General features: G+C 38.7%; 1 protein-coding gene across 2 annotated transcripts in view; it reads left to right on the top strand.

The window, feature by feature from the left end:
• PPP2R2C (protein phosphatase 2 regulatory subunit Bgamma) overlaps positions 1-14356 on the top strand; it is a 577160-nt gene that overhangs the window by 61131 nt on the left and 501673 nt on the right. The window contains exon 2 of one of the 2 annotated variants that reach the window (XM_085642444.1): positions 4895-4924. The exons of the other annotated variant lie outside the window; for it this stretch is intronic. Coding sequence (XP_085498570.1) covers positions 4895-4924 — 30 coding nt within the window. The remainder of the gene's footprint in view (positions 1-4894; positions 4925-14356) is intronic. 2 annotated transcript variants of the gene reach the window in all.

Here is a 14356-nt window from a genome sequence, read left to right as displayed (position 1 = left end):
CACTAGATGTGAATTGTGGACCGTTATCAGTAAGAATCTCCGCGGGACAACCTTCCCTACGAAATATTTCTTTACAGAATGCAATTATATTACTGGATTTAACGTCTCTGACAATTGTTATTTCCGGCCACTTGGAAAAATAATCCATCAATACGATTGCATATCTGTTGCCAATTCCTAATATTTCAAATGGACCACATAACTCGGACCACATTACTCGCGTTGCTCCGAGTTTGTTTGGTATCTAAGCAAAATCTAAGATGGCGGCACGCACGACGTGACCTTACGTGAGGTCACGTTTTATTCGCGCACTGCACGCATGCGTATTAGGCGTCGCACAACGCTGTTCCTGAGGACGTTCATAAGGAAACAAGAATGGTCGCGCGTTCATGCAACCAGTATTCCTTGACTTCTTGAACAACGCGATCAACGGTAAACTGTAAGTTGCTAAATACTTACAAAGTTCTTCTTCAATTTCGATAGCAGATTTGTACCTTTTTCTTCCCAGCCTCTGAACTAAGATTCACAGTAATAATATCGCATTTTGCAGTACATCCAACAGCAACGTTTAAATGTGTACCCTTCGTATTTTCCGCACGATTACTTTTCAAGTCCGGATTTCTTCCTCCTCGCCCCCAATCACTTGGAAGCAATTTCGCCAGTAGATTTACCAAAATACGGAAGGGACAAAATAAGCTGCACGCAGTCTCACAGCAGACAGTTTCAAGGCGAATTACCAAAGGCTCTTGGAACAGCCTCTGTATATTCACAAATCCAATGCTGGATTACTGACACTTTCACCAGAATATATGATGATCAATTGTCTTCTACTTGCCTTGGGGGTCTCCAATGACCATATTAAGGATCATAACGCTGCACACCTTTCCTCTTAAAATTTACGCGATCACTTCCTTCTTAATCGCACATCCCATCCTCGTCGCCAATTTTGAAGAAAGGAAGTCGATTATGTTGGAGAAAGTAGTTTAATTAAAGGTAGATACAGCAACCCCCAACAGCTGACATCCAGTGTTCTGCTGTCCTGTCTCCGTGACTCCAACAGACTGGCCTCACGTAGTAGAACACCAGTTGCTAGGTTACAGCTGCTGGGTGACAACATGGTGACATCACCAAAAGGAACATACAAGATTACAACAGTATGTGGGTTCACAGTCAGTTGCAGGGACAATTTCCAAATAAAACGGGAATTCTGTGCTTTTCTTTACCTGAGATCTCAGGTAACCTTCCATCACATAAAAAGTGCCTGTCTCCTGCCAACAGTAGGTACATCAACCATTTTGTAAGGAGCAGAAGACTTGAGCAGTTGAGACCGTGTGTGGCTGCTGGTTACAAGACCATCTTCCGCATCTGCTTTGCCTTCTGCAGCTGATGAGCAAGAGGTGCTCTGCATTGGGGAAATGGTAGAATCTGAGATGAACCCCAGGGAGTACTTAGTTTGGGAGTTCTTGAGTCTTCTCCCAGACAGAAGGAAGTTGAATGCTAGGGAGGGAACATACAGGCATTGTAGACTTAGCGGAACCAAGGCCAGAAAGGAGTACTCCTTTAGCACTTCTACCATGCCCCAAGACCTTAATATGAAGCATGATAGAGAGGTATTAGGATGTTGTGGGAGAGATCGACATAGAGGAGGGTGATAATGTTCTCCGCGTTCCATCAGGGGTGCTGAAACAAAAAGCAGAAGAATACAATCTGCACCTCAAACTGTTTGCACTCTACTGCATGAAGTTCAAGGTCAGTGTATGGTGCAAAAAACACGCCGCACAAATTGAGAATGGGAAAATGGAAGACATTATAATAAACTTCATAAAAACACAAAACAAATATTCTAATTGGCCATTTTCAACAACAGTTATTAAAAGCAATAGAAGCACCAAAATAAACCAAGGAAAAAGAAATAGTGCTTTTGAGAACCACCAAAATATCAATCATAAAGTTTGGCATACATGGCCATTACCTGTAACAGCCATGTACAGTGGGCAGACGCTGCCCACGGTGGGTTGTGTACCATAGCCACCATGGCCACAGAATATACCATTTTAGCACAAAGATTGGGTGAGGTGCAATTTTGGTATGTGCCTTTTGCACCTCCTAGATTTGTGAGAGGACCACACAGCATACTGATCTGTTGATATACAAAGGGCATCTTCCTGCTGTGGAATGACCAGGCTGTGACTACAGGTTTTCCTCTTCCTTGCCAGCCCTCCCTTCGATATTCAAGTTTTGAGCGTACACCTGGCAGCAAGGCCCTCATATTGAGTGCCATCAGTAGCGGCACTGAACGACCACATCAGTATTATGAGGAGGAATTCTTAATCTGGAGACATTCGCTGTGGGTAAAGTACTATTCAAAAGACACAGGAATCTGTGCAAAAGTACAGATTCCTGTGGACTATTCACCAAAATATTGTAATAGGAGTATTTCTGCCACTTCAACAACAGTTACCGATGTCGCCTGTATCGGTAACTTTGTGGGGGAAAGTAGGGAAACCAGGCAGAAATCCACTGAGCCACTCATTTCTAAGTTTTGAGTGCAGTACTGAAGCCGCTGTTAGGTGACCAATTCTCTGTAGTGCATTTCTTTGCATTTCCACCCCTGACAAAAGGGTGGATGTGGAAACTCTATCACTATGGTGATACTGAGTTCAACAACAGAGGCAGAGTTAATTGAAGGGCAGAGAGAGTTCATCTTTGTATTCATCCTTAGTGGTTTAGGGATGCATGTACAAAGGCTCTCATGCATCCTCCCACTGGTCAGCCCACATTGGAGAAAGCCCTATACTTGCTTTTGCTGCATGATTGGATCATAGGCAAATGTTCCTTGTGTATTGCTCTTGTAAAAATTGGAATGATGTTTCTGGTGTTTAACAAGTCAAAGAAGTTGTTTTATAAACTATGGGGCTCATTTACAAACTTTTGGCGTGGGGCAGCGCTGCAAGCCTTCTTGCTGCCCTGCCATATGTAAAGAAAAGGGCAGGAATGCGCCGTATCTATGAGATACGGCACATTCCTGTCCTCTTCCCCAGCGCTGGCACACAATTGGCTGCCATGCGCCACACAGGCACCCTTGCACCATGGTGCAAGGGTGTATGCGTTATGGGAATGATTGTTTTTGTGCAGGAAGGTACTCCTTGTGGCACCCTGTGTGACAATGTTTGTTGCCACCTCCCCAATCACTACCCCACCACGGATTTCCTTACTACCACTAGTCTCCATAAAACTGTCTCTTAGATTAATTTAGTTTTATAGCACCACTCATACCAATTTAAGGTGTCGGAACACTTTACATCATACATACATTGCTCAATCATAGGTGTGTAAATCAGTGTATAGGAAATGTTACATAAGACACAGGCCTACAAGGTGTAGGAGTCACATGTCATCCATACTGGTAGTCAGTATAGTTTAAGAGTCAAAGGACTGGAAAAGCACAATTTCAGAATTTAAAATGTAGCACCATTGTTAGGGGTTTTAATAATAGGAATTGATTTCTACCCAATTTTTCCCTTTTTGCAATATTAGGATAAGGAAAGACTGGGCAAAAAACATCTAGCTGTAATATATTTCTTGCAGTTTGCATGCAGTTCTTTGACGACAGTTAATAGCTCACTGCTTTATATTAGGATTGTAACTTTTATACTGCACGTAACAAAAGGATCTCTCTGACAAATGCGGTAACCCATTCACCTATTTATAGTATATGCACTTTGTGATCTGAATGGGACACGTTCTTTGCAGCAGGCACATTAAGCCTTTGTGCTAGGATGAGTCAAAACTTCCACTGCCAGACAAAGCTCCAGTCTCTCTCCAGGAAGAACATTAATCACCGGAGTTATCGTGACATTTTTATTGATACTTGAAAAGTGCTGGGACAAGGAATGTGGCATCAGATACTTTTAAAACAATAAACATGACACCCTCACCCCAAGTCAGTTCCTGGTACGGTGGCACTGATCGCACCGCCCTAGAGCCGACACTGAAAACAATGAATGGAGTTGATTTCCTACTTATATGTGTGCTGCTGAATGCAGCACACAGAATGAGAAAAAAAGAGGAGAAATAGCGTTATTTCTCCTTGTTGCACCTCCCCTACGCCACCCTTGGAGAGGCGTAGGCTTTTGACGCATTCCGAGGTTTACAGAATGTTGTAAATCTGGGACTGTGTCCACTGCCATGAGTGTTACATGGGAACAACAACTGTAACCCCATGGCACACCTCTTCATCGTAGTGTGAGGCAAAGCAGCGACTTGTGCTGAGTTTCCTCACACCATATTTACAAGGTCATGAAAGCCATGTAGGGTGGCTTAACGTGGCCTTGTAGATATGGCACTGCACTGTGAGCCACCTGAATGTCAATAAAAATTACGTTTATGTGGCACACAGGGACTTGTAAATAAGCCCCTAGGTCCATTTATTTCTATCTCGATTCACAAAGCTCCTTTCTATAAGTAGGATTTATTCTTTGAAAATGAGGAGTAAGTAACGCATAACTCAGAAGCACGTAATACTTATAGAAAACCTTTAAAAATTATACAGTGCTTTATAAAATGGTTCAACAGTAAAGGATGCAGTCATATTTATGATATTTTTGTCACCTATGCTAAGTAGACAATATGACTTCTTAAACATTTCATTGTACTCTATAACATGTTTATATAATATTATAACTTCTTTTTAAATCAAATGAATTCATAGTGAGGTGTCATCACAAATGTTTATGAAGGCCCTTAAATACATAAAAGGCATATACTTGAATGTTTAGTAGATTGCTGCAGAATGTAACATGTTGCTCAATGTAACATGCTGGTCGAATTATTGATAGTGGTTTAAGGATTTGTTTTTTGTTTTTGTTTTTGTGTTTCGCTTATGTGCCACTAGGTTGCCTTGAGATCATTACTACAAGCAATGGTAGGTAGACATTTATTTTCTGCTTTGGCAGCCTTTATGTGTTGATTTCTAAATGTGCAATCAAGTGATGCCTTTGTGTTTTGAGGTTCTCCCTTCTCTCTGTGAGATATGTCATGGTCCTGTGAGATCCACAAACAGTGCTTTGTGCTGCTGGTTTGGCACGTCTCTCAGGAGCAGGGTAAGAGGATGCAGTTACAATGATGTGAAGTCTAAACTACTAGTAGTTCATTACCCTTGCAGGTAGCTGGTTAATGAGATGACATAACCTGTAACCTATTCACAAATAGAGCAGATTTATGACCTTACTTGGGTGATGATTATACATTTTAAGTATAAACCAGCTGGGGTTTGATCCTATAAGGCTATATTGGGGGAGAGATCTTAGTATAAAACCAAAGAACAGAGAGAACCCCCCAGTCACCATAAATCAAAGATAATTGTGAAGGAATGTAGTACAACTATGGATATAAAGCCTGATATAAATAGACTTTTTGTAATCCATTTATCTCATTTAATTGTTACTTCAAATTAGTAATGATTATTAAGGGGACAAACAATAAAGCAACAAGCTCATTAGACTGAACAAGAAATCAGTCACATGCAACATAAATATGAGACATTCACATTAATGATCAAATAATGCAAATCAAAAACATGGACAAATAAACTGTTAAAGCAATTCTTGTGTTGCGAAAATAGCGCAAACAGTCCAGATATTGTTAATCACAGAAAAAAAGAGCATCACAAATGATTCTCAGTGTATGATTGGCACAGTTCATCAGGTCCCATAAGGTAAAAAGGGGGGTGATAGTATTTCCAGTCCTACTATAAGGAGAATTGTTTCCTTGTTAATTGCTCATTTTCACTACAAAGGTTTCTTTGAGATTTAACAAAGTAAGAATAGCTTTTCCACATTCGTGCCTTTTGGAAAATGCTGACATGTTTTGACCTTAATGCAAATGAGACACCACAAATGTTTTAAGCGAGTTCATCATCAGGGCGAGATTCCCTTTAAAAAAGAATCTGGGCACGGAAATGCAGAAACAAAACCTAAAAACCCATGAGATAAGGGCAAATGAAAACCTTTTACCTTAATGCTTACATGCCCATACTTTCATTAGGTCCCAAATTGCTTGTAATATCAGCAAAACACTAAATCAAAACCTGCATTCTATACAAAATCCCTTTTTTCCTTGTATTACAACAAAACATGGTTGCACAATTTCTTCAAAGTGCAAACCCCATGGAGGTAGTCATAAAAAAATCACCTTTCTGGGCAGTCATGCCCTATCCATGTTTTAATTTCATATAAGTCCTTTGTTCTTTAAGAAGTATACAGATAGCTCCTCCTGTAGATGTTGCCTAACATCTACAGATGGAGCTATCTGTATACATTTTAGAAGAAATTAGACATTTTGGATAGAATTCAGGATTTGATTTAGTGTTTTTTTTAATGGTTATGGGTTTGATGTATTTGTTTTTAGCTGTGCTCCAGGGACATGTTTGTAAAGTGGAAACACTACATGGGCAATCATATACCAATGATTGAATTAACCACTTGATTGGATTGATTCTAAGGGTTCAGTGTTAAATTGAATAATTTCACTGTGGCAAAAGTTAGCACTGTGATTGATCCTCACAGGATACCATGTTTTTGTTTTGCATGCTGGTTCCGAGTCATCTAGTTACTGGACATGTATGCGGGAAAAACATCCCCACACGTGCAATGCATTACCTCCCCACTAATTGTTGTGTTTGCTTTCTTCTGCTCTCTTACACTGTATGGTTAGTTAAGTAATAAAAGCCCATTAGTTGTAAGGTGAGCTGTTCTCCCTCATGCTACTTAAGGATTTTTAAACCATTGATATCGAGAGGACGAACCTCACCTTCTTGGAATGCTTTAAGCTCCTTTTCAATAAGTTCCCGTGTTTATCAGTAAATTACATATATGTTGCTTTGCCAACAATCGTTTCCTGCACCTTGTTGGGTTGCATAGTGATTTTCAATTGCTCAAGTAGTGAGCTGCTCACACAACATTTTAAACATTTTGAGAATAAATACAGATTAATATAGAGGTATTATTAAAAGGTATCGCCATCCCTTTCAACAGAACACTAGTACGTACGATAGAGAAAGCAAAATGTCATTCTAATTCTTAAGAGCATGGCTAGCATGCTTTGAACTGAAGATACATTGTGGGGAGCAGCAGAGAGATACATGGTGACACTGCAGAAAATGTGCTATATAGTACATTTAAAACCTACTGTGTGGCATGGCTGAAGGGACAGTGCCATGTTGTTAATGCAAAAGACACACAAATGATGAATAGAAGGTGGAACAAATCAAACATTCTCCCCCCAGACAAGAGATCTGGGTTAAACCCATCGTTCTTTAGCTCACCATGTCACCCCAGTTTAGACCCAGCCATACGCAAATCAGTCTTGACCACACTACTCAAGGGAACAGTCCAGCCCGAACTGCCAAGACATATCCTCCCTAGACCAGAAACAAGCATCCTGGGATCAGTTTCGGGGAATCACCCCTTATCAGCCAGGATAGCTTGAATCCAGAGGCACAGTGAGCCCGGGACACAGGTGTGCGCATACAACGATGGATTTAGGTCCAGATCTCTGCACTGGGGTGAATGTTTGGAATTGTTCAGGAACTCTGTCCATCAATTATTCTTTTTGCATTGTCACCCCGAGTGGGACGAGTATGCCCATAAATGGGTCCCGTGCTCTCCATGCCACTGAAGTCAAGCTAGCCTCGCTGATGAGGGAGTGATACCCCGAAACCAGCCCCAGGGTGCTTGTTTCCTGTCCAGGGAGGACCTGACCTGGCAGTTCGGGCTGGACTATTCCCATGGAGAGCAGGGTCAAGACTGATTTGTATATAGCTGGGTTCAAACTAGAATGGCATGGGAAGCATAAAAACGATGGATTTCGGCCCGATCTCTGTACTGGGGTGAATGTTTGACATTGTTCAGCATTCTGTCTATCAATTGTTCTTTTTGCGTTATGTTATTAATGCGGCCTCTATTTTTAGTGGAGTGTGTTGGTGTGCATGAGATCTGGAAAAAGTGCTCCAAAATAGCAATGTCATACTGGTAGCAAGCCAATGGAATGTGTAAGTTATCTTAATGTGATGTGTGCACAAAGAAGTCTAACTTGTAATCTGCGAGTCATGAGCTTAGGAATAGCTAGGTCTGTATTACTCTTATGAATTCTAAATGGCTGCTGATGATCCTTATTCTCTTTTGGACCATATTCTGCAGATTGCATGTCTGTGCAGGAAAACAGCCCCCGCAGCTTCCGTCTGTGCAGGCTATTTTTAAAAGGGGGGTTTGTCAGGGGTGGTGTCATTCTCCATCTGAGGGTTCTTTTTTGACTCCACAGGATGAGCTTAGATTGTAAGATTGGTCTTGCCCTTTGATCTGCCCATTGTGCAATGCGCAGAACTATGAATCAGATTCTTCTTGCAACTGGAAGAGTCTTGAGTGCAGGCATACTGTAATTCTGTCTGCTCTGGTTTGGCACTAGTCTGGCTGCAGCATTCTGGATTTATTGTATCTTGCCAATTAAGTGTCTAGAGAGTCCCATGAGAAGCCCGTTAACATAATGAAAGCATGGCAGTACTAAAGCTAGTGATGCCTGCATACTGTAAGAGAAACCTAAATCCTATAGACCTGCTTACTTGTTGTCCCTGCCTCCATCTTAATTTGCACCTGAGACCAAGAGAAGCACGGGTAGCGTTAGGTACACGAAAAGGCGGGCAGCTGGCAATGCATATTTGACATCCCTGGCTGCCACTTTCTCCTTACCACAACATGTCAGGGGACGTGAGCTACTGCTAGTTACATTATCCCTGCTTGAAAATGTATGTTTCCATCCCAGCAGTATCTGGCTTGAGAAATGCCTGGTGCTCTGGATGTAGTCCACAAGAAATGGACTTCATGTCAAGATCGAGGAAACATGTGCACCCACTGACCCACTGATATGTGCATGTGATCCACCGTAAGGCCACCTCCGGGTTGCAGTGCCTGCCTTATTTTTGTGAAGAAACAGTTTAGGAAGTGTATTTTTTCATAGTATTTATTTTTTGAAATATTTATTGGGAAATGCTATTTTTAGAAGTGCTATTTCCAAATTCATTTTGGTATTTCAAATTGATATTAAACTGTGGAAGAGCTTGCCAATCTAATTTTTAATATTTGCACTGGTTACATTGAATTACTATCTTAAAAATAATGTAATTAAATAACCTTAAAAATATGATGGTACTATTGTATAGTTTTTTAGCCTGATCTCTGTACCGTATGTCTTAAATTGTATTTGTGTATTTGTACAAGGTTTTGCACTGCCATCTCAAGTATCTAGAATCTGTTCTACTGTCTCTGTTGCAATGTTTTGAAATAAATCAAATGAAGGTTAAATCCATAGTAATTAATTTTTTGTGATAGCAATAGAGGGCTCTGACTTCCGGGTGAAAGATTTAAAGGTTAAATGATCACATCTGCCTGTAGTGATTGTAGCGTAGTGCATATGATTATAGAAGTGGTTCATTTGTAAATTGTAAGTATCTTTGAAGCATACACTTTAAAGGTGGTGCTCTTTTATATATAGAACTTATCTTCAGTTGACTGTCACTGTTTCCTATATTCTGCCTATATTTATCTCTTAGTTTTAGGCTTGTTTAGAGTAATCTATCTGTTCTTGTCAAACCATTTTAAATTAAAATATATTCAAAAATATAAAATCTTATTTTTGGGAGATAAAAAAGAGCACTGTACAAGTTTTAAAAAAATATATAATTTTTATTGAGTAAATAAACAGGTACCGAGATCACAAACAGCATAAGGAAGAAAATACATGGTACAGTATAAAATAAAAGGGAGCTATAATAATATATGGAGAAAAGAAACTATAAAGTACAGCCTTATGTAACAAGTTAAAAAAGAATAAGATTAGGGTACCATCTAGACTATTAATTATCTAAATAATTTTAGAATTATAATGAGAAAAAAGAGAGAGGGAAGAAAAGAGAAGAGAGAAGGAAAAGGAATAAAGAAGGAGAAAGGAGAGGCAGGGAGAAAAATTGTCGAATACATATTAGTATAAAGAGGAGTATGTAGGCAGAAAAGTAGTAAAAGGTAACCAAAGTAAATCAGATTTGATTGGTTGAGATACAGAGGAAATTCTATGTTCATCATGTTAGCATACATTTTTTGGAATTATCTTTCCAGCAAGTAAGATAACTTTAAATGCAAGAGCAATAAAAAGGTCAAAAAAAAGTTAACTTCAGCACTGTGTCATGAAAATCAACTGACATGGAGCCAAGAAAAACATTTTGAATTGATAAGGCGATACAGAAATGAAAAATCTTGGAACATTTAGGCCAAATAGATTTCCAAAATGTTAGGACATTAGGACAATGGTATACTGAATGAGACAATGTACCATTGGTGGAAAGGCATGACTAGCAGAGAGGAGAGGAGGAAGGGTTGGTTTTATGTATAAATACTGGCGTCCTAACAGCTCTGTTATATAGAAGAATAAAGATTGAGTAATATTAGCAGCTCAAGAGATAGAGACATTTTTATGCCATAATTTGTCCCATTTTGTAGATGAAAGGGTGATGGAAAGGTCTATTTCCCAACTAGTTCAATTGGGGATTTTGGTCTTTCAGAGATAGGAGTAGATAAACGTTTGTATATAAAGGAAGCTTTAGGATTAGAGTCAGAAGAGATGTTGTGTAAAGGAGTTAAGGGAATAAATGGGGTATTGTTAGCAGGAAGGTTTTTGGTTGAAAGAAATTATTGAAGTGCCTGTGATCATTGAGAATATTGAGATAAGCAAGAAGAGGGTAAATCATAAGATTCTTGCATTGTATTAAAAGGTAAAAGAATCATGGAATACAAGTTGGTGGACATATAGAATATTCTTCTCTTTCCAATGTTTGAAATAGAAGGATTTATGGTGAAACGTAATACATTTATTGTACCAAATAGAAAAGGCAATGAAGGCTTGATAGAAGTTAGAGCTGTCTGTGAATGTAACAAGTGTTGGGAATATTTTAAAATAGGATGCTAAGATATAAAGGTGCAATTGGACATAAAGCAAATGTCATAGAAAGAAAAGTCATATAATAGAGAACATTCAAAATTAATCCAGCTAGGTATCGGAACATCATGCTATTGTCTGATTATTGCATACATTGTCTGATTAAAAAAGCAGTGTGATATAGCTTAAAATTAGGAAATCGTACACCCCCTTCGTTTTTTGGTTTGATTAATTTAGTTCAAGCAATATGGGGGGGAGGGTTGTTATTCCAGAGAGATTTAGTACATATAGAATTGTTTAGGTTAAAATAATAATTGTTGATTTTAAAGGGTAACATAGAAAGCAGGAATAGAATGAGCGGTACAATCATCATTGTATCAAATGTATCCGATGTATCCAATCCATCCCAACAGAATAAATGTAGTGGGGACCATGAGAAGACTAGGTTTTGACTTTTAGCTTTAAAGATATTGATAAGAGTTTGAGGAATGGTGGGGTAAAGCCATATACTAAGGTATTTATTTTTAGATGGACACTATTTAAAGTTTTTGTCAGAGAACATGAATTGGTAGCATATTGTATTTAAGGGTAAGATTTCAGTGTTAGAAAAATTTAATTTACAGCCAGATATTTTAGAATATAAGTCAATTTCCTGCCAGAAGGGGGGTAAGGAAGTTAAAGGTTTAGAAAGCTAAATCAGGATATCATCTGCATAAGCAGACAGTTTAATTTTGTGAGAATTGTGAAGGAAACCAGTTATCGAAGGATTATGGCGAATGCGTTCAAGAAAGGGTTCGAGACATCAAAGAAATAAAAGCGGAGAAAGGGGACAACCTTGCTGTGCACCTCTGTGTAATTTAAAATAAGGGGATAAGAGACCATTAACAGATACACTTGCATGAGGATCAGAGTACAGTAATTTGATGAATGAAATAAATTTGGGGCCGAAACCGAACCACTGAAGAGTTTTGAACATAAATTGCCAATCTATGCGATCAAAAGCTTTTTCAGCATTGAGAGATAATGCAGCCAGAGGATCAGGATAACCTTTCCCCAGGGTGAGAATATTAGAGAACATTCTAGCATTATCTGAGGTGAGCCTACCCTTAATAAAGCCAGATTGATCAGATTTAATAGGTAGGGGAATAACCTCTTCCAGTCTAGAGGGAAGACTTTTTGCAAACGTTTTGCAGTCATAATTAATTAATGAGATTGGGCGATCATTTTGACAGAGGGAAAGATCTTTATAAGGTTTAGGGAGAATTACAATGAGAGCATCAAGAACAGAGCCTTCAGGTTTAGAATGCAATAGAAAGGAGGTAAAGAGCTCAAGTAAGTGTGGAGCAAAAGTAGATGAAAAAGAGGTTATAAGTTCAATAGAGAAACCATCAGGACCAGGAGCCTTAGCTCTCTTTAAGGATTTAACTGCATCTGAAATCTCCTAAAGAGTTATATCTTTTTCCGGGAGGGCCATAGCATCCAGAATAGAGCAAGGATAGGGGAGACCATCAAAGAGTGTTGATTATGGTGGGATGGGTGTCTTCCATATATAATGAATGGTAATAAGTCTGAAATGCCTCACCAATGTCTGAATCAGAGTGTAATTCGGTGTTGGTAAGAGTATTACAAATAGGGCCAATGGTTTTCCTTTCTGATTTGACTTTTAAATAATTAGCCAACATTCGAACACTTTGTTTTGACCCCCATGATATTTAGATTTTATTTTAAGTAGGCTATTACAAGCTTCATTTGTGGCCAATTTGTTTAGATCAGATTTAGCCTTGATTAGATCCCGGAGGTGAACAGGGGATTTGGAAGTATACTAAGAGTGTTCAAGGGTCTTAATATGGCTGAGGGAGGAGAGGTACTGGGAGTTTAATAACTTTTTCTTTCTAGCAGTGCAGGTAAAAGCTCTAAATGAGGCTTTAAAGGCATCCCAATTGTTAGGTACAGAGGTGTCACTTGATTTGTTAAATTGAAAAAAATCCTGTATAAAGGAAGTAGCATTTAAAATATAAGTTTGGTTGGATAATAAGGAATTATTAAATCTCCATCTAGCCTGTTTGGGAGTGTCAAGGGACAAATCGAGAGAAACTGAGACCGGGGCGTGGTTACAAATAAAAATGGAGCCAATCTCAGAGCGAGGGAAGTAAAGGTTTTGATATCAAAACATAATCCATGCAAGACATAGTATGGTGACCATTAGAAAAGAACGTAAATTCGTAATTATCAGGATTACTAGTTTCCCAAGCATCATAGAATGGACGAGAGGAAATAGCAGTTTGAAACGCTTTATGAGATTTATCTGGTTTCAATTTAAAATCAGATTTCCTATCAGAAAAGGGGTTGAGCCAATTATTAAAACTCCAGCAACATTAATATTAGGGCTAGTAATTGAAGATCATTTTAGTTTAATATTGTGCCAAAAATCCAGATCAGATTTAACCGGCCCATAGATTTAAAAAAATGTGACAAGTTTATTATACAACATGGCAAAATGTATCACCCATCATCCACTCGTATCATTTCCAGTTGATATAATTTGTATTTTCAAAGATTTATGACAAAGGATGGCAACGCCACCTTTACGGTTGATAGCTGGGGAGAAAACAACCTGACCTACCCATTGACGCTTGAGTTTAAGAGATTCAACATCATTACAGTGGGTTTCCTGCAAAAAAGCAATCTGACAATCTAGCTTTAATAAATGAGAAAGTACGTTTTGATGCTTAACAGGATGACCCTTACCACGAACGTTCCACGATACAACATTAAACATGTTAATGTTTAAGAGACATGGGAATATTCACAATGATGATGAACTGCAAAAAACAACAATACAGACAAAAGACGCTGGTTTTAAAAGTAAAAAAACATGATGAAATTCATAAGAACATACATAAGTAAATAAAATAATCTGTCATACAAATATGAGAAGGGGGAAGGGAAACAAGCGGAGAAGAGGGAAATGAAAGAGAGGATACAGGAAAAAAATGGAAAGAGAGTAAAAGAAAGAAAAAAGAACAGGGACAGATCAAGGACAAAAAGCCAGATCTGTAATATGAAGAGGAAGAGACAAGAACCGGGAATGTCAGCACTCAAGAACAAGAGCAACAACAGAAGAAGACGGAACTGAAGGAGGTAAGAAAAATAGAGATAATATAAGATATTTAGGCCGCATAAGCCATAATAAAAATCTAGAGAACAAAGACCGCAACAAGAAATAATGAATTGTGAAGCATTAACAGTTTAACAATTTAAGAACACTGAACATTTGTGTCCATAGGTATTCTAGTGATAGAATGCAAAAACTGTTTTAGTTTAGATGGATCCTCGAATGAACGAGAAACCTTCATGTGTAATTTTGCAAAGA

Source organism: Triturus cristatus, chromosome 2_2 (assembly GCF_964204655.1).
Source record: "Triturus cristatus chromosome 2_2, aTriCri1.1, whole genome shotgun sequence".
In the NCBI taxonomy this organism is placed as follows: domain Eukaryota; kingdom Metazoa; phylum Chordata; class Amphibia; order Caudata; family Salamandridae; genus Triturus; species Triturus cristatus.
Note: the sequence above shows the minus strand (reverse complement) of the source record. Positions and strands in the feature narration are given on the sequence as shown.